Raw genomic sequence first — 26,911 nt, forward strand, 5'->3', positions numbered from 1 at the left:
ACATGAAAATACTCGTACTTAAACACAAAAATATACACAAAAAACTAAATCTATGTTGGAACTGACTCTCCTAAAACATTTCCGAAACATTTGTTTGTCTTTAAAGCCATTGCAAATATGTGAAATTTACGAAAATACAAACACTTTTTGGTTGAATTTTTTGAAAAGCCGTCGGGATCCCATCACCCTGCCCTACGTCACAGCAAATACGCTATATGATTGGCTGGTTGAGTCCCGTTAACGTAAACAAATTTCAAAATTCAAAACTAAGCCAATCATATAGCGTATTTGCTGTGACGTAGGGCAGGGTGATGGGATCCCGACGGCTTTTCAAAAAATTCAACCAAAAAGTGTTTGTATTTTCGTAAATTTCACATATTTGCAATGGCTTTAAAGACAAACAAATGTTTCGGAAATGTTTTAGGAGAGTCAGTTCCAACATAGATTTAGTTTTTTGTGTATATTTTTGTGTTTAAGTACGAGTATTTTCATGTGTAAGTTTGTGTATGTAATTCGTAAATGTGAAAATACGACAAAGAGTTGCCAACCTTATATTAATATATACATAAAGGTCACACTGCACCGCACGAATTGGCGCATGCGATAATATGTCAGCAGTGAATAAAGGAAGGTTACACTTCATGTCGTTTTGCATAGAATGTATTTTAAAAATATTTAACTAAAAGCAAATCCAATAGCGTCAATAGCGGGCTACCTGTGGTCTGATTGCAAAAAGACGAAAATAGTGCAACACGCCATCTGTTGAGTCTGGGTTTTTGTCGAGGCTCGAGATTCTGAAGTGCAGGTCAGAATTCTATAGACGAGGTCGAGTTGCGTAATATCAGATTTTTATGTTTTAATAAGTTTATCGTAAATTGCCCAAATTGCCCGACTGATGACCAATGGCGGATGTAGGGATCTGCGGAATGAATTACACAGCTTAATTTTAAATTCAAAACATCTTGATATAACAACGCTATCGGTTATAGATTTGAAAATAATAATATTTTAGATTAAAATCTGCCAATGCGATTCAGATTTTAAGCTGTAGTAATTTATTCTGCACACCCCTAAATCCGCCACTGCTTATCACTAATTCTTCTCGTCTGCCTCGTACACGTGCTGTTAAATAATTATACTATCCACCATTGTCGTATTTACCTCATCATTACAGCGTATGCCTAATTAAACATTTTACTTGTAAATTATAGTGTTGTAATGCGCTAGACCTTTATGATATGTAAACTTGAACAAAACTACATGATATAAGGCATATTAGCATAAATAATTTCTTTTGAATTTGCTTTTGTTGAGCCCTTATACCTTTTATTTGCAGTCTGTGGCTTATGCGTTGTGTCGACCATTACGTGACACACGTCATTACATTCTTTTGTCTAGTATTTTATCTGGTCTCACACGCTATCACTTTGGAAAAATTTGCATAATTATTATAATACGGAGGCACACCTATTTTCCTATCATTCGAAGTCAGTTCAGCTTTGAACTAGTTGTACTGTTTGAAACAAACATTGATTGTTCTACAGATGATGAAAGACCCAATCCTCGACACGAATGAAAAGTGCGAAAATGTTTCCGTGCACAATTTCAATACTAATGAAAGGTGCAGTTTTGTTCGTGCAGCGATGTTGATTTGTTTGAGGCGAATAAGCACGACGCATTTTCATTGTATGTTGCTGCATGGCTTTTATTTTATTGATCGAAAGAAATGGCGTTGTGTTTAAAAGTTCTTCCAATAATAGCGAGCGAGCCGCGTGGAATCAAAGTTATGAGTTATCGGTCAGTGAAAATCGTAAAATCGCATCGCGTTGTCAAATCGCGTCCGGTGCATGTATCTGGACATTACAATATCTATTCTTCTAGGTATATAAGCTATAATATATTTAATATTTGTCATATAAGAACCATATAGGCTATAGCCGATAAACTAATGAAAGCACCGCTTTAGATTGAGATGAGAACATTGCCATGAGAAGCATGTAGCCGATAAACAAATGAAGGACTCCTCTAAGATTGAACAATGAACGTTATGCATCGCCTTCATGTATATGTATCTGTATAAAAGCAGAAAAAAATATATCCCTGCTGCATATCCCATTTGTCTAGTACCTACAATATTCGTTCGCTTGCGTATATTCATGCCCATATACTTATTTGTTTACTGTGAATTAAGTCATAAGAACCATATATTGATATAGGCGATAAATTCATAAAAGCAACGCGCAAGATTGACAATAAAAATTCATCGCCTTGATGTCTATGTATCTGTCTAAGTGCGGGAAGAAATATATCCTTGTTCTAAAAATGTCTATCTTCTGTTCCGATCCGGCGTTACTGCGTATACAATTCGTGATTAACAATATCCATTCGCTTGGGTAATGGGTATAGGAGCTATAATATATTCAATATTTGTCATATAAGAACCATATAAGCTATAGCCGATAAACTAATGAAAATACCGCTCCAGATTGAGATGAGAACATTGCTTTGAGATTCATGTAGCCGATTAATATGAGGCGCCAAATATGACAATATATGCGTAATAAATATATGTACGAAAAGTGATCATATTTACGGCTACGATAAAATATTTACGGTTACGATACAATATTTATGCCTACGATAAAATATTTACGGCTACTGCGCCTGCTCGACATATTCGTTGTACCAGCGATGATTGGCTAAAGCGCAGCAAATTCAAATAAGACAAATTTTAAAAAGTCGTGCTGCATGCTTTCAAAACGTATACAAAATGGCGTCAAATTTCAACAACGAAAGTAATAACAATTTGGAGAACCTGGTTAGGCAAGTGGTTTCACATCCAAGATTTCAGGACGCCGTAAACCAATGAAAACAATGAAAAGGCTAGTACATCTTCTGAAGTTTTATCAAGTTTGAATACTGAACAACAATCCAGACGCACGCCACGCACACCTCGTGAGGAATTTCAGGCATTATTCAATAGAGGATCATCAATGCAGCAAGCTCCAAATATTCCCCAGTTTCAACGGAGAACAAGTTGGACCCCATCGCCCTCGTCAGGAACGCCATCAACACACCAGGGGAGGCGGAATCCTTTCCGCAAAACGAGCATAACTAAAGGCAACACGAAAACCAGAAAAACCACATTTTCGCGCGAAGTCGTACTTCTTCGTCGACCGACTGATGGATTAGTTCGCGGTGGAGCAAAGGCGGAACTACAACGTTTGGGACACGTTCTCAGTTCGTTCGAGTTCGACAAATTATGGTCTGCAAATGAAGTCTTGGATCATCTGGAATTGGCTTTTAAAAAACCTTTGGAAGAGATGGTAGCTGGAGACGATTCACAAAGTCAGCCGAAGTAAGTAAAAAAAGTTTAGGCTAGGCAAATCCTCTTTTTACAAACTCAGGCAACTATAAAATATAGCGCGGACCCCTCATATTTTTTTGTTACAATGGTCTTATTTACTTTCAAATTTGTGAGGATAAAGATCATGATGGGGATTGGAAATGAACTTGTGGAACCACAACTTACACTCCAACAAAGTTTAACTGGCGAATTGATCAGTAAAATTTTTACTCAGAGAACTGTCTGGTTGTTACCATCCAAACCTATAATTGCTGCTTCAGCTTGTAATGATGACTTGGTAGGTTGCTTATATCTTTCACATTTTAACCGATATATTGCCTACCCCCCTTAGCACACCTTAGACTACCTTAGACCACCACCTTAGCCCCCTTTAGCCCTCATTAGACCTCCTTAGACCACCTTAGACCTCCTCAGCCCCTTAGTCAATCTTAGCGATCTTTACATCTCTTTAGACATCCTTAGCTCTCCTTCACTCTCCATGAGCATCCTTAGGTTACTTAGATCTTAAGGTGGTCTAGGTCATTAAAATTTTTTTTCTCTTATTTCGAAAAATTTAAAAATCTTTTGATGACATATTAAGATAAGTCACTTAAGATTGACTAAGGGGCTGAAGAGGTCTAAGGTGGTCTAAAGAGGTCTAATGAGGGCTAAAGGGGGCTGAGGTGGTGGTCTAAGGTAGTCTAAGGTGTGCTAAGGTAGGCTAAGCAGGTCTAAGAAGGCGTAAGGTGGTCTAAGGTGTGCTAAGGCGGTTTAAGCAGGTCTATGATGGTCTAAGGAGGGCTAAGGTGTGCTATGCACTGATCTAAGGAGGGCTAAGGCGGTCTGAGGAGAGCTAAGGTGGTCTAAGGCGAGCTACGGAGGGCTAAGGCAGGCTAACGAAGGTTAAGGAGGGCTAGGGGGATTAAAATGTGTGATATACTATAATAGGAGTCACATAAAGTAACTATCCTAATCAGCTGCTTTGAGTGCTTTCATAAACTACAGCAGGCGCAGTAGCCGTAAGTAAATATTATATCGTAGCCGTAAATATTAAATCGTAGCCGTAAATATTTTATCGTAGCCGTAAATATTTTATCGTAGCCGTAAATATTTTATCGTAGCCGTAAATATGATCACTTTTCGTACATATATTTATTACGCATATATTGTCATATTTGGCGCCTCATAGATTAACACATGAAAGGACTCCTCTAAGATTGAACAATGAACGTTCGTTCAATCGCGACGTTTATTAAATTTTTAGCAATTAAGATGCGGCGTTTTTTCGAGGGCGGCGTTTATTCAAGGGAGGCGTGCGTTTATTGCAGACTCGTAACAACTCTGAATTGATTGTGTAATTTAAACGCCAATTTAACCATCTAGTGGTACTGGCAGGATTCTCGGCTCCTACCACGGAATTACGCATCGCAGAAGTTTTGGAGGGAGAGCTAAGCAGCAAAGCTACGAAGTATAGCCACTTTGAACTGAATAACATTCAAATTGAGAACAATAAATTTCAACGACTGGTTTAGATTCAATGTTGTCTTTTTTTATAAAGTTAGATACTTGAATTTCTTACAGTGGTTATGAATAAATGTTCGAATAAACGCCGCAATAACAAAAAGGTTGCGGCGTTTATTTGAGGGTGGCGTTTAATGATATTTTTGCTTGCCCCTGCGGCGTTAATTCGAGGGCGGCGTTTATTCGAGGGAGGCGTTTATTCGAGTAATTACGGTATGTATCTGTATAAAAGCAGAAAAAAAATATATCCCTGCATATCCCATTTGTCCAGTATCGACGGCTCTAATATTTTCTAATATACCCCCCAATTTTAAAAGTGACTTAACCTTAATGACCGACCTTTGGCCCGGAAAATGCAGAAATCCATCGGACAAACGGACACGAATCCAAATTTCGACTGTACATAGTTCGGCGCGGAAGACTGGGTCGAATGAACTCTGGAGAAATCTCTGCTGTGTCAAGAATAGGATTAGATACCTCTAATCAGATGCAGAAAAGCTTTTTTGATGTATGTATACTAGGGAAATTTTATCGGATGTAAGTGATATATATACACGGGCACGCACTCCAATATAAAAGTTATTGCAGCTATGGCTTTTTAGAGCCGTTTTATCTAGGGTTTTTGATAAATAGTGGAAGTAAACAACAAAAAAACAAATGTAATCGAGTTATAATGCACAATGAATTGGTAAATACAACAACAGTAATTCATAGTTCATAGCGGACAGAAACATTAACCATCTTTGTTGATAAATCTGTGCATGTGACACAACTGTAGAATATAGCTACCGTGCAAGGGTAACTATCAATTCAAGTAACTTTTTCATTCTCTAGTCTACAATTACTTTTTATTCGTGCGTCAGCTTTTTCTTAGTAAATTCCCCTTTAAGCATACGAAATTTCGTATCAGTCATACTTATGTGGATTTTACTTAAACTGTGCATAGGAATGATAGGATTATTTACCGAAACATGCATGTGGTATAATGTATGGTGGTTTATAATTGTTCGCTTGTTGTTCCCCAAGTTCCAATTTTTAATTGCTGCCGAGCGTAGCGAGGCAGCACACTATTCATCCCTAAGATTCATTTGTTTATAAAGCGTGGATTATTAACATGAAAAAATTACCCCCTATGAAAATCAAGCTTTTGATGGAAATTGAATAAATACTTGTTATTATAAGCGGTGCGAGACGATGGGAATGCGCACTACTAGTATCTTATGCTCCAATCCAATTTTGTTCGATCCAATTCACTTCTGACGTATGGAATATAATCTGTTATTGATAAAGCACTAAGCAGTACTGCATATAAATCGTGTGAACAGACCTTTATATAAATCCAGTACATCGAAAAAATTGGCCGTCAGTCATTGGTCAAGCAGTCAAGCACGTTTACAAAATCGAACGGGAATCGAACAAGCTTTTAAAATGCGCAAGCTTCACGCTTCAAATTACTTATTCACAATTGGTTGGAACAGTGGAATTCTCCAAGTTCATTATGCCTTTGTTGATTTTGTTTCTTTCCACTGGCACTGGTTTCAGTGATTTGATTTTGATCATTTACATCAAAGGCTATATTAAGCGATGAACGTTAAAAGGTTAGCAAATAATGTTCTTTAGACTCTATCGGTGTTTATAACAGGTCATATGAACATATGTTACTAATTGTTAAAATGTTGGTAATTTTGTTATTAATTTGCGAACTACCGTTATTGAGTAAAATTTGAAATATTAACACTGTACTGGGTCAGTATTACTAGAGATGCTATAGATGCTATTTGGGCCTTTCATGCAGTCAGTGTGGTCAACCTGTTCACCACAGACACTGGCTTCCATTAAGGCAATGTCAATAAGCTGTTGCTCAAAAAGTTTTTGTTTAGTATCTCTATTAAATCTAACCTTATTCACCTTGTTGTCCTTGTTGTTTTCTATCAACACCAGAATATAACTATAGCAAAGCTTCTGGCTTCAAAGTGTCCACAGTTAAATATTGCAATGCCATAAATAGGTTTATATAATATATTTACAGCCACATCTTAGACCACTAATACCAACTAAGCTAGCCTAACCAAAAAAAATATTTCCTTAAATGCCATTTCTTACATAAATATCAGGTATGAGATGTTTATTTCTTTAATAAGACTGCAATCACTTCACTCTCGATTCTTTAACATTTTTTGGTTGCTAGTGCTAATGTATTTAATAGTCCAGTTTGCCAGTATAAAAAAATTGTAAAAATTAAAATAGCAAGATACATTCAGGCTGGCTTAGAAAATAGCAAGATACATTCAGGCAGGCTGGCTTGGTCTAGGTTGCTATGTGTTTGTCACCTTTCTATATGATCTTTTAGTAAATTAGTTTGTAGGTACGCCACGTCAGTGTTTAATACTGCAAATCTTTTTGCTTTGGAGTATTAATTATATACTTAATTACGTTGTGTACCTACCAGCTAATTTATATCACCATGCAAACTTACAAAAATATTACGATTTGATCTTTATTGTTATAACAATAATAATTATTGTGAATTGTGATCATAAAAATTGTGATTGTTGCATCTGCATGTATATACAAGATGTGTTTTATGTACTAATAAAAAAATTGTGATCTTTTTAAAGTTGTTGACTACTATATTATGTACTTTGACAAAATGAAAACCAAAACTAAAGAAAATATGGATATATATTGGACCCAGTGGCAACTAACTAAAGCGATAATTTGGGGGGGAGGGATTATTCATAAATTCAGTTCTGCCTGATGGATTTCTATTGTGAGATATATCATGAATATTCACCTCCCAATTATCATTGTAATTACGCTACTGATTGGACCTAATAAAACCTTAAATTAAGTAATTAAACCTAATAACTCTAATTAGCAATGCTAAAATTATTACCACAGCATATTGTAACCACTCATCGAAAGATTAATTAACATATTGGCGAACACAGAAAATGTTTTCTATTTAAGAAATAGAAAATATTTTGCGTTTTTCTATACAGTTACAGAAACACGGGATCGAGTTTGTTTTATAAACACGGGACCTTATTTCGAGTTCTCCCAAACTCCCACAAATGTTTCTATCTCAGTATAGAAACACAGGAAAATATGTTTTCTATTTCTTTTATAATATAACTCGATAAAAGATGTTGTAAAAATATTATAATTCGATTCATTTACAAATTCTCATTACATTACTTCGCTTGTCAAGTTCGGCGGCCTTTGTAGCTGATTAAAACGAACTAAAACTTCGTTGTTCGCTTCATAATCGCTGAATATCGGGCAGTAATTGTGCTACTAATATCTGGTAATGTTCTTATTTACTCGCGTGTGTATTATATTCAAACTAAACGACTTAAACACTAAAGTCTAAAATCAATGCAATGAACACATTAAAGTATTTCACGCATCTTCTATAATATGCAGCTTGCATGGATAGTTGATATCTTTGCAGCATGCCAGCATAATTCAGTCATGTGACCAGTGAACTATACTTCCGGGAGACGTGATATTTAATCTCAGAAAATGCAATGTATAGTAAACATTCATGAAGAGCGGATATTGTGCAACAATTTATTTTTGCTCTTGAAGTTATCATTGCAGTAAAAGTCAGTAAACGCGAATTAAACTACACTTCATTCAAATCTTATTGTTCATGTGTAAATCCGAACATGGCCGATGCAAATTTAGTTTCAAAAATCGAGTCATACAGCTTTTTAAAACTGGGCGAGATCATGGAATACTGTTTGAGAATATCTACTGAAGACGTAAACACAATCGATGATGCTCGGGCGAAAGTGTATGAAAAAATCACTCAGTCTCGAAAAATGTCGAGTTGGACACTCGGAGAGGTAATTTTAGATACGATTAAACGCAATAACACCGTCTAGTGATCAAAATAATATTTGCAGCGAATGTCTGTTTATATTAGCAGTATTAAAATTCCCGGTAATTGCTATATAGTGTACATAGATTAGTGAATGTTCTAAAGCTTGTGTAACTGTAAACTAATAAATGTGGAATGACTTAAAATGAACTCTTTTGTCCTTCTCTTTCGCTTTTGTGGAGCGATTTTAAAGCAAATAACCCATAATAAAGTAAAGTATGATTTGCCCACCGTAGGTATAGAGTATTCTGTAGTCTATTCTAAAATTTGAAGTGAACAAAAGGTTCGTGACTACAGTAAAAGTGTAGTAAAAGACTACAAGTAGAGTAAAAGAAAAGGTTCATGGCTACAGTATGTTTGATTTTCTGCTATTACAAATAGCTATACAAAATCAAAGTCGCGACCGCCCGACGACTTTCCCTCAATGCAGCGACGTTGTTCTCCACATAACGTTAAACTTAGCGTTATGTCGCATCATTTGAGCAACGCGAAAGTTTTCCTCGACATGATAGATAATGTAAAGTTTTCCTCGACATGTTAGTATTACTACAGTATGTATGAAGCATTTAATCTACTAATGAAATTTAATCTAGCGAAAGGACTGTCTACCCTTGCCATGGCATGCGCGGCTGCAAATGTCCAACCAGTACTTGTCATAGGCGTATACGAGCTGGGGGACGGAGCCCTCCATATCCGGTGTTTTCTCTCATCATTCACTATGGGCTAGTTGCTCATTATCAGTCGAAGAAAACATATACCAAGCTCTTAACAATTTAATTTTTTCAATTCGAAATTTTCTGCTGTTGCTGTGGAAACAAATTCGTAAACATACATATTTAGTTTTGGAGTAAAATAAATAAAGATTATACTTTATGTTGTGAAGGATCGGAAAACGAACGCCGGAGTGAGCGATGCGAACAAATGAGATTTCGATCCTTCATAACGAGTGCATAATAAAAATCGTACAAACGAGCCAACCATGAAGTAAATTATTTATTGAATGTGTATAGAGATCAATTTGACAACGACACGCTTTTATTATACAAAATCACAACGAGCTACAAAAATCAAAATTTTATGCATCAAAATATATTTATTGCCGTTTTCTTTGTAATTTTGTTCAATAAATGTTAGATATTCTTTCTAAAAGATTTTTTAAAGCGTTGAATGTGAAAATGTCTTGAATTTGAGAATTATGTTTTGAATCTATCTCCTATATTCCGACGCCATTTTAAACAAATTGCCGCCAAACTGAATTACGACAACTTTTCACGTGTGAAGAATATCGTACGTCCAATCTAAACCATGTGTGACATTTTTTCACAAATGAAAAACATCGTAATATACGTCCAATCAAATTGCAAGTTAATTTATCCAATGAAAAACGATTTTTATTTCATTATTCCAATGTGTATAAATCTTTGTAAAGATATAATCAACTGACTCCGATAATGTTAAATTCCATGGTCCTCAACACCCAAGAAATTAAGATCGTTAATCGTGATAACGAAGAGCCAGGTGCTTGTACATAGGGCACGTCTGCTGGTACTCTATTTCACTCGGAAAAGCAGTAATTACATAATTTTATTCCTGAGAGGTTGCGTGTTGCTAGACATAGACATTCTAGACATTCAGACATCTTAGACATCTAACATGGGTGTAGCCAAGGTGGCTAGGGGGGGCAAGTGCATAATATAATTCAGAATATAATTTAGAATTCTAGGGCTTCTAAAATTCTGAAAAATAACCGTTACTCCAGGCTGGGCAAGAATAATTTAGGAAACCAGATTGAGAGAAATGTTACCTACCTACAGGTGTTTTCTTCTCTATTTTTAGGCATTTTCCGTATTTTCAGATGCGAAAAACATGGATGTATCAAAACGGACAGAATTGCTAAGTCTCTATGAGAAGGTGGAAAATGCTTTAAAAAGTTGCGACGAAAAAATGCTAAAGAATTTGAATACCAAGTTCTCTGTCGAGAACATTGTTGATGAAATTCAGCTAAAGATGAATAAGCTCCAAGTTAAAGAATATGTTGTTCTAATTGCAGGTAGGAAATCTACTGCAAATCATGCCAAATTATAAAGATAATTCTAAACTAGAAATACATGCATGCAGCAACCCCTCGCCTCGGTTACGCAAAATTAGTTAATGATTGTTAGAAATTTTATGTGGTTTGGGGGTTTTGAAGGGTACATGGTATCTGATGGTATGTGAGAAATAGAAATTGATAAAAGTGTGGAAATATTTTTCTGCACGTGGAAACACTGTAGTCATAGCAACTCGCAACGGCCGTATATTTTTAAAGAATCAATGTTTGCTCTCATATTTTTTTGAAAAAAATGGCAAAAATACGACAAGATGCTTACCTTTTTCTGGAAGTTAAGTTACTCATCTATAGTCAGTGTTATGGTAAATTATTTTAATTATTAAATGCCATGAAATATAAGATCAGACGTCTCATACAACGCTTCGACCGGTTTTTGTACGGAAATGTTTTGATTTTGTTTTCTTTTTGTCATTATGAAAACGGAGTTTAGATAAGATTATAATGTCGTTTATCACATAACACATTCAGATTTATAGTGAAAAACATTTGAGAATATTAAAGTTGTGTTTGCCACAAAAGAATTACTTTTTAATGCTGTGCCGGTCTGCCGGATAAAATATTATCAAGTGTAAAATATTCCGAGTTCATTATACACGGTGAATTCGGTCGAAAATTTGATCTTGTTATTTGTTAAATCGTGAAAAGTCCTGACATCATTCAAGTTTCCCTCAATCAAAATTTGCTAAATGACAGTTATTCATTGACGTTTGAAAATACAAATTTTTGTCTCGACCAATCAAGAGCTTAGTAGTTCACACTGGCGCATGCGTAAAACGTAGAAGACCGTCCATGGCGTGAGGTCCATTGCATAATGGCGGACGACTTTGATTTCGCATTTGCATATCGTGGGTATAAATATCCGAGCGGAATTAGTACCCTCGCACGGTGCTCCGCACCGGCTCGGGGATAATACATACATAAGTCTATAATAAAGTATCATGGCCAGCTACATCCCCCGGTTCGTCAAATTTAGAACAAAGAATAAAATTTCAATTCGTGAAATTTACAATCTTCTTTCACTCTTACAAAAGTTGAAAGTTAATCTATTTCAAGGGGTCCACTGATCAATTTTTTTACTTTGGATAACACTAAGATCAATTCCTTCCCAGTGAACTCTATATATATGGAAGGCTCGCTCCAGTTCAAAGTGTGAAGCCAAACATGGCGGATCATGAAGGCTGCTTGGGTACCGAACCAGTCCCCCACGAAGCATAAAATGCGCGAATCGCGCGTGGAAATTAAAAACACGAATTATAAAACTATGACGAAAAATAAAAAAGCTAACATTTCGGACGTTAAAAAGTTTTAAAATTACGAAGTTTTTAAAAATGAATACATACAATTTGTTACAACCTTACATGGCAATATCATTCTTTCTAGAGAGGTAACTTATGCCGTATATTTGTGTTGTGTTTACAAAACTGACCGAGTTCAACTCCTACACGTTGCCGCCATTTTGAATTTTAACAGCTCGTGCGTGGAGGTCTGGTTCGGTACCCAAGCAGCCTTCATGATCCGCTATGTTTGGCTTCACTTTTTGATTACGCAATGTACTAGAGCGAGCCTTCCATATATAGAGAGTTCACTGTTCCTTCCATATTACTAGGCACGTTATTCTTGGTAAAAAAACGGTCACAATAGTTACGAAAACTTTTTTTATTGCTTAGCGAAAAGCAATTATTATATACCACTTGTCAAACTTTCTGGGTGTTTCTAGCGTTTATTAGTCGAGAGCGAATCACGCGAAAGTGACGAAATTTTGATGTCGCCACGGGACCCCCTCCAAAGGGGGAAATAATGCGTTATTTGCATGGGGAATAAAAACTTTAATCGCGTGCGGTGCACCTGGACATGCGACCTTTAGACTGTGTTTTTTATGAAAAGATATTTCGTTGTCTACCTTATTGTTTAGTTTCTCTCTGACAATAGGGTGATTTTGTTGTAAATAGTAAAATTCACTGATAATCACGGGTATAATTTGTATAAATCTCGTATAATTTCTCACATAAATCGCACAATAATAGTCTTCACAAAAAAAAACAGCATTTTCTTTCCGCGTGCCGAAACCACGCATCTCGCGGGACAATCACGTATACTGTTCTGATTACGTCATTTTCGACACACTCAAACACATCCAAACACAACTAAACAATTTTAACATTAAATAGTATCAATAGTGGTTAATGTTTAAATGTCAACGTTGTGTTCTTGTACAAGCTCCTTGATCCGCAACTCAGCTGCCGTGGCTGCATCTCTCTTGGGCTTCATTCGAAACTCAGGAGCTTCAGGGTTCAGTACCACTGCTTCGGGTTGGTCTACCCCTGAATCACAAGACAGTTCGATAGGATATAAAAACTGTACCGCGCGTTCCACGATCGACTTTCCAGTGCGCACTTTCGCGCCTCGAACAACACCGTCTCTCCGTACGATCAACTTGATTATGATTCCAAGTACCCATGCGCCCCGATTTCTTTGTTCGGATTGAATAATAACCACTTCTCCAACTGTGGGTATTCCTCGTCCTCCTTTCTTCTTCGCGATGTATCTTTCCCGAAGGCTTCGAAGATATTCCGTTGACCACCGTTTCCAAACGGCGTCTTTACATTTCTGCAGATATTTATATCTCTTTCGCAAGTCCTTGTTTTCGATAAGATGGTGGGAAGGTTCCAAGAGTTGCTTTGATCGCAAAAACAACAACGAATTGGGAGTTATCACGTTCGATTGAACATCATCTTCTTCGACATATCCCAGGGGTCGGTCGTTTAGTGTAGTTTCAACACTCAGTAAGACGGCTTCGAGCTCTTTCCAACTTAATTGACCGTGACCGATCACTTTGTATAGCGCTGTCTTTACTATACCAACCAATCTCTCGAATTGCCCGCCCCACCATGGGGCGCGGCTTAGATTAAATTGCCATGATATTCCGTTTCTAGCCAGGTAATCCTGCAACTTTTCGTCTTTCTTCACCATTTTCACCCACTTTGCCGCCGCTACAAACGTCGCCCCGTTATCGGAGTAAATGCGCTCAGGACGACCGCGTCTGGCGATGAATCTTTGGAGACTGTTTAGACATTCTGACGTCTCCATGTTGGGAAGAAGTTCGAGGTATACTCCACGAGTAAGGCTACAAGCGTATAACAAGACGTACGCCTTGCTTTCTTTTCCTTTTGACTTTCGATAACGTAGTGGGCCCGCATAATCGATCCCGATAACTTGGTATGCGGTGCTTCCTTCTGTTCTGGTGGTTGGTAAGTTCGCTAGGGGGGCGTTGCGTAAGCGATAGCATGGAATCTCTTACACCCATGGCAATCTTTGATGACCTGCTTTACCAGTCGTCGTCGTAAACGAGGGATCCAATAGTTTTCTCGCAATTTCACCATTGTCAATCCGACTCCCCCATGAAGTGTAGATTTGTGGGCATGTTCCACGAACTTTCTTGTTAGTGATGATGAATCGGGAATGTAGATTGGGTAAAACCCTTGAACTCTTCCTCTACCCTCGAAAACACCGTCCTCATTCAATTGTAGATTAAGTTGCAAATGATCTCTCTTGAAGGTTTCATCAACTTGTCTTTGAGCCCTGTGAATCAGAAGTCTCTCCGATTTCTCTAGATCATGCGTTGTAAGAGGACCCGTAACTCTGCTGTTCGGCTTCCGTCGAGCATTCCATAGAAACCTCAATATCCATGCCGTAACCAATAGGTAAACATGGAAACCAAGTCTCCTAGAGCGTCATCTTCTTTCTTAGCCAAACCGAACAGTTGCTTCGTCAACCTAACTTCTTCATCAGACTCCGCGCTGGAGGTGGTCTTTAGATCTGGCGGCCATGCACTGCGGTTACTCAACCAGCTAGGGCCCTTCCACCACAGCTGGTTTCCTTCGTCTATGAAACCCCCACGACTGGCAACGTCAGCCGGATTTTCTTTGCTAGGTACGTGTCTCCATGTTACACTTTCGTGGTCACGAATTTTCCCAACACGGTTCGCTACAAACGTTTTGTACTCTCCTTTACCGCGAATCCAGTGTAACGCGACGCTGCTGTCTGACCAGCCAAGAAGTGATGTTACAGGAAATCCGTCCAAGGCACTTTGGACGCCATATGCGCCGAGACCAATTCTTTCCTGGGGATGGTGAGCCCCTGCTTCGCGAGTCTTGCTTTCGCACAAACTAAACCTTGGCTTACTTGGGTTTCTTGAGTAACCACAGCATACACTACCGCGCCAACACCTTGACCGCTTTCATCACCAAAGCCGTGTAGTTCTACGCTCTGTATGGGCTCTTTAGCTAATGGAATGGATCTGGGGCACTTAACTTGCTGAGGAAGATGATTTTCCCATTTTTGCCAACGTTTGGACAGTTCTTCAGGCAGTTCTGAATCCCATTTGCACCTGTTCTCGCAAGCCTCTCTGTAGAACAGCTTGCCTTGCAGGATTGTAGGAGGGATGAAACCAAGTGGGTCATAAATTCTGGCTACCTTACCTAGAATGCTTCTTTTCGTTTGAGCTACTTTATCGAATGGGATAGACACTTCAATGCTGTCCCCATTTCAAACCGAGAAGACAGCCCGTTTTGGACCTTTCACCTAACTGTTGTTTGGCAAAACTAGTGTCCTCATTACTGTCCGAATCTTCGCTGCATTCTAATTCCTTAACATTGGATTGCCACTTGTGCAAATCAAATGAAGCTTCTCTAAATATTTCAATAGACGACGCCTTCTTTTCGCGTACCTGCTCGACAGAAGTTCCACCAGTTACCAAATCATCCACATACAACTCTTTCTTAATTTCTTCTGCATGCTCGGGGTGCTTCTCTTTGCTCGCATCTGGATGACTTTGTAGTACTCCCGCTAACAAGAATGGTGACGGTCCCATGCCAAACAGTGCTCGAGTGAATCTCAGAGTGCAAATACGTTGGGAATTCTTATCTTCCAACCAGTGGAATCTCATTGCATCTCGATGCTTTGGCCGAATACGCACTTGAAGGAATGCTTTACGAATGTCACCATTGAGTGCGACAGGGTGGAAGCGTCCTGGAACTAGCACCTTAAAAAGTTGATTCTGTAGGGGTGGACCTGTGTTAAGACAGTCATTCAGGGATGGTTGGGAGCCTGTTTTAGAAAATGCATCATAAACTATTCTCATTTTTGTGGACTCTGATGACTCGCGAATGACAGGATGATGGGGTAAATAGAACACAGTTCCAGTTGGTGGCTGATTTGCTGGTTCAACGATTCCTTCTTTGAGTTGCTCTTGAATAATTGAATCGTATTCATCGAATTTGTCTGTTTTCTTCAATCGCTGCACCAAGGTCCCCAAACGTTTCAAACTGATATCCTCATTTGAGGGTAAGGGCGAATGGCCTCCCTTGAAAGGGAGCCCAGTCTCATACCATCCATGCGCAGGATCACGCCGAAGCTGCTCCAAGAACTCTTCATGTACGACCTTCTGGTCCCCAGATGGTGTGTTTTTAATACCGAGAACATCCATGCGGCAAAGTTCCTCATAATCGGATTGGGCAGTTTGAGCAAGAAACATGTTATCTAAATTGGCTTGAACTCCCGGCGACATAATTGTCCAGCCAAATTGAGTGAATTCTGCCACGGGGTCTCCCACTTTGCCAGCTCTCTGCGGCTTACTGGTTTTGATCTTTGCATATTCTGCTGTCCCCAATATCAGGTGTACCGGAAGTAATGATTTGGTATCTGTTTCCTCTATGCAAACGCCCTGTAAGTGTTGAAATTGACCAATCAATTCTGGGTAATTTGGATTCACAACTGACAAGATATCTCTACGGTCAACCTTTGTTAGTTTCACTGGGATAGCAAAGTTTCCCTTTGTATTGCTAACTTCCAGATCGTAGACCTCAACATGCTTTGTTATTGTCCCTGTGATGGTCTGAATACACTGCGTCAAAGTGCTGGATGGATTGATCCTCGTCAGGCCGAGGAGATACGCAGATGCATATGATGTTGTAGCTCCTGTGTCCAGCAGTGCTCTACAGGTAATGCCATTTGCTTTGACGATGGCAATGGGGTGACAAACCTTTTGCTCTTTGTGTGTTGCTGTCATAGCTGCTTGTCCTGGAATTTGGTTAGGTGGAGTCTTCTCCTGAAAATAGGTAACTCGACTTCGACACTGTGCTTCATGGTGTACTGTGCTTCATAGTGTCTGCCACCTGTACAGTTAAAACATAACTTCTTTGCTTGCAGCTTCTGTTTACGCTCAGTTGGTGTAGCAACCTTCTTACATTCATATGACTTGTGCTGTTCATCATCACAGTAAACACAACCCTTTAGCGTTGAGGAATCTTTGGAGAAGGAGTGGTTGCGGTTGTATGGGGTTCTAGGGTTATGTTCGGCTGAACTTTCCACTGAGTGTATTGCTTTCCAGTTTTCCAAAGCCTTTAATAAATCTGCAAATCCCCAATCTTGCCATCCAACCTGATTTGCGACCAACTCTGCCTTAATACCTGGTAATTTCTCTACAACACCCCGTACCATTGACAAACTCTGTGACAGTCTACCCAATGTTTCTAAGGATTGTACATTGTAGCTTAGGATCTTAATGAATTCGTGTATCTTGTTTACCTTTCTGCCAGTTATTGAAGGCAACTCTTGAATGTTCCTTACATATGCTCTAACAATCTCACTTGTGTTCCCATGGTTAGTTTTCAAAATGTTTTTTGCACGAGTGTACCCCTCTGTGTTAAAGGGTAGCCCATCAATCTCATCACACACATGGGGCTCTAATAGTTCCTTCAAGTAAGAAAACTTGGTTACTGCTGGAAGGTCTGTATCGTCTATTTCGGCTTCAAATTTACTCCAGAAAGATAGCCATCTTTAATATGTACCATCATACTTTGTTATTACTAACTTAGGCATTTTAACACTGCTCCCCTTTGCTGGTTCTACCTTTGCTGACTTGCCACTGGTCGAACCCAAACTAGCCATTTGTTCCAATTTACATTTTTTAAAATACAGTTCTTCGTCCCGTTGTTGTTTTAGCAATATTTTCTCCTTTTCACGTTTCTCATACTCAGTCCTCGCCTCGGCTTCGGTTAAATATTGATTTAAATGCGATATCTCGCGATTTGCTTCGTCTACTTCGCTTTCGATATCCGCTCCCCATTTTTGCACGTCTTCGATCCCTACTCCCTCTTGTAATTTTTCCTTTTCGCCTCGTATTTTGAGATCTTCTATTTCCTTTACAATTTTCCCCAATGCTTCTTTATGCCGAATGATTTTGTCAAGATATCCCTTCTCTAGAATTAGTTTCGTTTTGCTTCGCGTAAGTTTTAATAGCTGTCGCCTTGTCTCTAAATTCTCGCTAATTTTATCCATTTTCTGGGCTCTTTCGCTTCAAATCCCGTCGCAGGAGGTGCACGTGTTGTAGATAGTAAAATTCACTGATAATCACGGGTATAATTTGTATAAATCTCGTATAATTTCTCACATAAATCGCACAATAATAGTCTTCACAAAAAAAACAGCATTTTCTTTCCGCCTGCCGAAACCACGCATCTCGCGGGACAATCACGTATACTGTTCTGATTACGTCATTTTCTACAATTTAGCACGAGGACATATTTGTCAAAGACGACGTGAAAATGACGAATAAATGGCGTGATGGGCCCAAATATGGACATGCCACGCCATTTACTCGCCATTTTCACGTTGTCTTTGACGTTCACGTCCTCATGCTAAATCTGCCTAATGTCACGTGCGCTGCACGGGGATTATGCGCGGCATGATTAGCCAGAGCTACAACATAAAGAAATCTCATAATATTGACCATTAATAAAGATGTTGAACAAAACTAGTGACTCATATGCACAAACTGAATTGACAATATTATGATTAAAAATCTAAACGAGGAAGATAATTAATTGATTTTGCGAAAAAGCGGAGTTTAATAAGCAGAATATAAAACACACGAGAATTCTTAAAACTTATAATACTATTCTAGCGAAAACAAAAAGTCAGTTATGTTTGTTTTTACCCTCAGGTGAAACGAGCTCCGGAAAAAGTAGTTTCATCAACCTAATTCTTGGAGAAGATATTCTCCCATCCAGCACACTACCTGCCACAGCAACTATTTGTGAATTGAGATATGGAGAGGTACGGAAGATTGTGGCATATTACAAAGATGAGCAAAGACAACCAGAAGAACTTATCCTACAAGATCCAGTTGAAGGACAGAGTTATCCTGATCAACTTAGAGAATATTTGAATCTAACTGATGATCGTGAAAAAGGATCACGCTTCAAAAAATGCAAATTATTTTGGCCTCACGATTTGCTTAAGGTAAATCAGAAATGAATTTAATTTATACTCTATTATTTAATATGTAACCATTCAATATTTATTCATTCTTGTTTATAGAATGAGATAGTCATTGTTGACAGTCCAGGAATTGGTGAATCAAATGTTTTAGATGATGTTGTGAATGATTATTTTCTGACTGCGTTTTGTTTTGTATATGTCATTGACAGCAGTCATGCAGGGGGAGTTCAAAATGATCGAGTGAGTTATGCATCCATTAATTACCATAACGTGCTAGAATTTTTAGAATTTTATTTTCCTAATATTATTTTATTTTATTTTCTATTGCTATAACATTTTTCACTAGTAATGATTTTTTTTCACCTAAATTTGGTCAGTAAAAACTCATATCTGGACTGTAATCCGTATAATTTATTCTGTATCTGAACCGCTCTTTTCTTGGTAGCTTCGACGTTTGTTCTCAGAAAATACCGACTAATCTCGTCCCATGCATTTACTTCTGAAACCAGACTCATGTTTTGTGCGTTGCACATGAACTGTTCTGTTTTATTTAATATTTAATAGAATTGTAATAAGTTATATAGGTCGGGTAAGCTCAGAAAATGGTGAACTTAGTTTAAGATAACTGGAGGTTACTGCATGCATGCATTTATACTAATATAGAAAATTTGTCCTAGATACTAAAAATTTTGGAGAGAGTTAAAGACCAATCCCTTGACTGCTTTCTTTGTGAACGTGCTGTGTTCGTCTGCAATAAATGGGACCTAATAGAAAGAAAAGGTAGTGATGAAAAATCCGCTGTCAAAAAATATACGATCGATCGTCTCAAGAAGACGTGGCCAAATTTAAATGCGAAGACTCAGGTTGTCCAAATGTCAACGACAAACGCTGCTGTGGCAAGAGATTTCGGAATTAAATCTGAACAGTTTGTTTCAATTATGGATGCAATCAAAACAATGATGCTCAAAACCATCGCAGCGAGGCTAAAGGCTGAGTGGAGGTGCGTACAGTGTAATAATAATTTGAAATACGTTTTCTCAGAATACCGAGCTTGCCCGATGTAAGTTTATATCATGAACGGACTTGAATAAATCATGTAGATAAAATTTTTACTGTTCGGTAAAAAAGTGAAGATATTGACATAATTGTATCATCATAGTATACATCGCCCGTTTTTCTTCTGTATCAAGCAGGAATTGTAGGGACCCTCTTAAACATCTCCAAAAAATGTTTAGCTAAAAAAATTCGAGAAAGTGAAAAATGTTCATTCATTGTGCATAACCAACTGTTAATTAAAAGCTCGCGCGTTTAGCTCATGCCATGGAGAGGTTTATTATTCCATATAATGATATTTCGTTATGTTGCTATTTCTTTATGTTTATGTACCCTGTCTTTTTATAGATGGTTAAATGATGTTCTTTCACGCCTGATATTTCAAACAAAATTGCTTATCAACCGAGCTCAAAAAGAGGATGTACATGTAACTGTTGCCACGGCAATGAAAAAGTTAGCAATGATTGAACAAAAACTTGTTGAAAGTGTTAAAAGCTTGAGAAAAGAGTTGACAAACGAAACAAAGAAAGCAGCCGATCAACTTTCACAACACTTTTCATCGGACGTTATCAAGAACAACGTTCTATCGTGGGATGAAGACCAATGTCCGGAAATAGAAAACACCTGGGAAGAAACAGAGAGAAAAATTGCTGAGGTTATCGACCACAGATTCATGAAAGAAATTGAAAAGTGGGAAATTAAGCATCGTGTCATTGAAAATACTCGAAAGTTATTGTTAGACCAGTTAACGAGACAAAGAAATCTTCTTCACGTGCATATACAAGGCGTGGAAGATTACATAAGTAAAGAACCCACAACAATTATTAATCTGAAAGTTTACACACCGTTTACAATCATGAAAACAATTTTATTCCGAGTTTTGAGTTTATTAATCATTTCCCAGCCACTACTACTCGCGATGGCATACGGTAATTATCTGTTGTATAACAACAATAAACCGAACTACATGGCTAAAAAGGCTGAAGAATACCGGCGTCGCTGCATTGCTGAAAACAGTTTCCATCCTTTTCTCTCAATGCAATTCGAAGAGATAAATATTAACATTGAAAAGATGGAGCTTGAAATTCCAGCAATAATCAGGGCTGACGAAATAACAATATTGGGACTTATTGCGGAAGGTGAAGCGATGCGACGAGACGCAGAGAAATACGCTCCTATATTTGCTAAATGTTCTGACACCAAAGGCGAATTATCCATTTTTGCCATCAATGATGTGTTGCTTAGTGACGTCGACTTTGACGATCTGGAGTGCGATCTAAAATCGTCACTTGGTCATGGATCATTTGCGGATGTTTTCCAAGGAAAAATGATTTCAGAAGACAAAGGATCATTAAACGTGGCTGTGAAAGTTTGTAAAAAAGTGCTAACAACACAGAATGCCTCAATGTTGTTGGAAGAAGAGCAAATATTAAGGTACACTAAAAATTTGATCGACATTAAAATTATTTTGAGATATTTTTCGGGATTTATCATATTAATTTGAATATTTCTGCACAATATATATTTCCTTAAACTGATAGTAAACAATTTTTCCAGAATACTGGATCATCCAAATGTTGTCAAATTTTATGGAAGAGCGTTGCGCCCTGGACAGAATGGTTTGAAACTTGTCTTCGTGATGGAATTGTGCGCAGAAAGTTTGAGGGAATATTTCACCAATCATCCAAAGTGTTTCCCAGCCAGAGCACCAGAAAATGTATCTGAAATAATTCAATCCTTACTCCAAAGAGCAAAGGATATTGCAGTGGGGCTTGATTACTTGCATCACCAAGGCATTGTTCATCGTGACTTGAAGCCTGAAAATATTCTAGTAAGTTTTATTGCCATTTAACTTCAAATTGATCTGAATCACTGACGTATACTATAGATGGCTTCAATGCGCGAGGTCAAACTGAAAGTTTGCAGGGTGCTCACGTCATATTTTTCATATTGCTCGGGTTGATAAAAATTATGGCAGTCTGATATTTGAAGGCAGCTTTTTTCTAAAAAATGTGTTTATTGTAAATTGTTTTTTTTTCAGTGGAATAGTAACCTAGTTGGTGTGTTATCTTTATCATTGGCATAATGTTAATGCCTGTTTATTCTAGCCTATTTATCTTGTAGGAAATATTTTTGTACCGAACCAGTGGCCAGACTGCTAGTGAATATTGATATAGGTGCACTGCATGAAAGACTGTATGAAAACAAAAGCAAATCTTCCAAGTTTCAGCGAAGGGCTTTATTTCCAGACGAAAGAGTTTACCCGAAACGTCGAAAACATCCTTGTTCCTTGTGTTTTATGTAATATTCAGCTGTAAATTTTTCTAATTTTAAATTAAGTTTAAAGGAGAAATGGTTGATTATTCGATTATTGAATACATTCCTCCTTCGCACTGAGTGAATATCAATTATCTCTGTTGGAATTATTTTGTAGTTTGGGAAAAACAATTGTATGAAAATAGCTGATGTTGGTATTTCCAAGAATATAACAGAAGTGACAGGGACGATAGCTGGAACACCCTTGTACATGGCCCCAGAAATATTTGCAGCGGAGATTTGTGATGCCAGTGCTGATATTTACAGTTTCGGCCTGATCTTGTGGGAGATGTGGTATGGTGAGGTAGTTTACAGTGAGCTCCACAATATTCCTTTGAAGAAATTTAGCGAGAAGATTTCCGACAACTACCGACCTAAAATTAAGACGGAAGCAGGTACTGTGACAATTCCAGAGTACGTATCACTCATAAGGAATTGTTGGCCAACGGAGCAACTGGAGCGTTTACCTGCTGACCAGTGTGTAGCTAAATTGGATGCCATTTTAGTTCGTCATACGACGTAGATCATCGTGAATAACTTTGATTTCTTTCATAACAGCACTTCAGGAAAAACATATGTTCAACAGTCGACCGAGCTGAGACAAACAATATAAAACTCTTTTAACATGTAATCAACGATATATAAAAGCAACTTGAGTTACTTGCACCATCTGATTATACAGATTTACTGGTAATTTTTCCAAAACACATATATAATTTATTGAATTACTTTTAAGCAAATGTAACTTAGACCTTTAATTTTAACTGTTATGATGTACCTTTCTAAACTACAATAAAAAAATTGCACGGAGACTGTTATTTTGTGAATTGAAAAATTGCTGCATTTTGCGCAAACTCTGTGACTCTTTGACCCATGCCCATTCCGTTTTCGTCCTAAACAGTGTTGGCTAGTATTCGTGAAGTCTTCATGCATGTAATGCTAGTATTTGTGAAGTCTTCATGCATGTAATGGTAATTTATATTTTATAAAATATATACCAATATTGTTACAGGTGCAAAGGGGATATCTTAAATAATAATTAATCTAAATAAATTCCGTTAGAAATGAGCTGCTTGAACTATATATAATGAGAAAAGGGTCGACTCTGCGTGGTCGAGCTAATTAGCTGATACATGACTCCATTTTATAGAAGGAATGGCGCAGTATTTTGTGCAATATAAAGTCACAATGCTATTTATGATTTAAGATTAGTTTGATACGATGAGGGGTTAGCCACTGAAAGTCTAACTTGCAAAAAGACGAAGATGGTGCAACTCGCCATCTGCTAGCTGAGTCTGGGTTTTTGTCGAGGCTCGAGATTCTGAAGTGCAGGTCAGAATTCTATAGACGAGGTCGAGTGGCGTAATATCAGATTTTTATGTTTTAGTGAGTTTATCGTAAATTGCCCAAATTGCCCGACTTATGACCAATGGCGGATCTAGGGATTTGCAGAATAAATTACACAGCTTAATTCTAAATTCAAAATATCTTAATAACAACGCTATTGGTTATAGATTTGAAAATAATAGAGATTTAGAGATTTATTAGAGATTTATTAGAAAAAAGGACACTGGCAGTCATGAGACTGAATTATGTGTCTTTTACATAAAAATATATACCATAATTTAAAATACATAATGAATCTAAAGTGTGTAGTAAAACAAAGACAATATCAGACAATTTTGACTTTGTACTAAAATGGCAAAATGCGCATAAATGTCGTAAGCTATCGGATTTAAAATCAGAATGTTTCTAAGAATCTGACACAAACCTGGTGAGAAATATTTATTATATATTAATAGTCTCGTACCCAGGGCGAACTATAAAACAGGCACACTACAGCGCACAGGTAAGTACCACTGACAGTAAAATACAATTAAAGGCAGCCCAAAATTGCAAAGGAATTTTAATTAGAGGGAGTTTATTCATGCATTCACATGCCCGACTGATTTCTTCGAAAAGCCATTGTTGAACAGAATGTAAACACTCACACTGACAAATTCTCTGTGATCATAATTGGCATTTTAAACGGCAAAATAAAGTTTCAACGTGTTTGGCAGAAATATTCAACGAAACAAAAATGGGAATTATTTCATCGTGAAATTCGCTGCGAAAATTTTTAGAACTTGGGATTTAGCAATGCAAATTTTCAACTATGAACACAGAAATTTAAAAATACCGTTATTTATAGTTGCTTGCCATGCTCGAAATTTAAAATTTGTTCACATGATCAAATTTTGCCTCATTTAATTCACTATGATGAATGATTCATGGTTTGTTTACTAGTAATTTATGTCGGTAGAAAGCAAATCAACTAAAGCTAATGTACACAATGCTTTACTTGTAGCTAATAGATTACATTTCATATACGTCAGAAGATAATAAGAACCTTTACCTTGCAAAAATACCCCCATTTCAAATCGAAAAAAGGCTCTGAGATTGAACACTTCTTAATTAACTGTATGCTGTAGAATTCTTGTTGTTAGTTTGGTAATTTGATAATGTGACACAATGCATTGCACAAATATTCGACTCGACTATAACGTACATATGATTTCTAGTCGCTTCTGTTGAAGCAAATCGTTGTGATTATAATCTACTAACTTACCTTCCATATAGTTTATGATCTGCAATATTGTAAAGAGTGTCGATACAGCATCGAAATTCAAACAAATAATTTAAATAAAAATTTTTGTCATCTACGTTTTCGGCAAATCAAAGCTAATTTTCGATCAAAATCAAGTGTCGAAAGACCACCCACTGGGAACGGAATTCCCCCAATTCCCCTGCGAAGAAAACGAAACTAGTTCTCAATCTTTTTAAGTAAAATCTGGCAATATTTATCTTCAGCGTTTAGTCGTTTCCGTGGACAAATTTTCTAAATATCTCACACCTACCTCTTTCAGCTATTAAGGTGTAAGAATGTATCTTAATGGTTTCTTATGAATTCTTATGCCCGACTGATTTCTTCGAAAAGCCATTGTTGAACCGAATGTAAACATTGACACTGTCAAATTCTCTGTGATCACAATTGGCATTTTTAAACGGCAAATCAAATTTCAAAGTATTTGGCGGAAATATTCAACGAAAAAAAACGGGAAACTCGCTGCGAAACTTTTAGAACTTGGGATTTAGCAATGCAAATTTTTAATACGAACACACATATTTAAAATACCGTTATTTATAGTTGCTTGCCATGTTGGAAATTTAATTAAAATCTGTTCGCACGATCAAATTTTGTTCCATCTAGGCTAATTCACATTGGTGAATGATTCATTGTTTGTTGACTGGTAATGTATGTGGGTAGAAAGCAAATCAACTACAGTTAATGTACACAATGCTTTACCAGTAGCTAATAGATTACATTTCGTACGTCAGAATTTAAAAGGATCCTTTACTTTGAAAAAATACCCCCATTTCAAATTGAAAAAAGTCCTCTGATATTGAACACTTCTTAAACTAACTGTATGATGTAGAATTCTTGTTGTTAGTTTGGTAATTTAATAATGCGACACAATGCATTGCACAAATATTAGGCTCAACCATAAAATGATTTCTAGTCGCTTCTGTACGGTGGCCCACAACTGTCACACTATATATTTAAAGATGAGGTAAAGTCCGTTCTGCGCATATATTCCGCGCATCAACACATTCCATCAGTGGGGGAGCAACTTTTGGAATGTTAATGATATGCGATATTAACGCGTTGTATTACAAACGGCAGTTCGGGAGCAAAATTATTTTATTTTATGTCGCAAGGCGAAGAGGCTCGAATTGCGAGTCACGACGATAACTTATCTTATCATAAAGCTGCTAGAAAAAAGCAATATTATGCTGAAAGGAATGCTCCAAGAATTTATTTGTTGAATAAGGCCCGAAATGGCGAGGCTATTTGTTGTCGCTACAGACGCCACCTTCTCGCTTGTCCTACAATTACAAATATATAACGTTTTAAATAACGGCCGGTTTATTTACAAGCTTCGCTTTATATTTTCTTCAAAATATAACAATATTTTCTTCAAAATATAATAAAAAATAAGCATATTCATCACAGATCACAGCCCGTCGAGCGAGAAGAAAATAATAAAATTATAACGACGCATACGTCATGTAAAGATTATATAACCAACGTAAAGAAACATTGTTATGCGCAGAATATATGCTCAGAACGGACTTTACATCATCTTTAACAAAAACCAAATTAATATTGCCCACATCAAATTCAAATTGCCCACATCAAATTCAAATTGCCCACATCAAATTCAAATTCACTCACATCAAATTCAAATTCGCTCACATCAAATTCAAATTCGCTCACATCAAATTCAAATTGCCCACATCAAATTCAAATTCACTCACATCAAATTCAAATTCGCTCACATCAAATTCAAATTCGCCC

At 37.3% G+C, this 26,911-nt stretch overlaps 1 protein-coding gene across 1 annotated transcript; it reads left to right on the top strand.

The window, feature by feature from the left end:
• The first annotated feature begins 6,237 nt into the window (after nucleotides 1-6,237).
• Nucleotides 6,238-23,065, top strand: LOC114519835 (dual serine/threonine and tyrosine protein kinase-like). Its single transcript, XM_028540012.1, has 8 exons — nucleotides 6,238-6,465; nucleotides 10,590-10,803; nucleotides 18,866-19,164; nucleotides 19,243-19,383; nucleotides 19,821-20,143; nucleotides 20,545-21,630; nucleotides 21,754-22,027; nucleotides 22,631-23,065. The coding sequence occupies exons 2-8, from the start codon at nucleotides 10,620-10,622 to the stop codon at nucleotides 23,033-23,035; spliced, it is 2,712 nt and encodes a 903-aa protein (XP_028395813.1). The 5' UTR covers nucleotides 6,238-6,465; nucleotides 10,590-10,619; the 3' UTR covers nucleotides 23,036-23,065.
• The last annotated feature ends 3,846 nt before the right edge of the window (nucleotides 23,066-26,911 follow it).

This window comes from Dendronephthya gigantea, unplaced genomic scaffold (genome assembly GCF_004324835.1).
Source record: "Dendronephthya gigantea isolate DGI-Jeju-01 unplaced genomic scaffold, DenGig_1.0 000014F, whole genome shotgun sequence".
NCBI classification, from domain to species: Eukaryota; Metazoa; Cnidaria; class Anthozoa; order Malacalcyonacea; family Nephtheidae; genus Dendronephthya; species Dendronephthya gigantea.

Coding starts and splice junctions, on each gene's coding strand:
- LOC114519835 (XM_028540012.1), top strand. CDS start 10,620: ATGGATGTATCAAAACGGACAGAATTGCTAAGTCTCTATGAGAAGGTG. Junction 19,165..19,242: donor GGCCTCACGATTTGCTTAAG/GTAAATCAGAAA, acceptor TCTTGTTTATAG/AATGAGATAGTCATTGTTGA. Junction 19,384..19,820: donor GGGGAGTTCAAAATGATCGA/GTGAGTTATGCA, acceptor AATTTGTCCTAG/ATACTAAAAATTTTGGAGAG.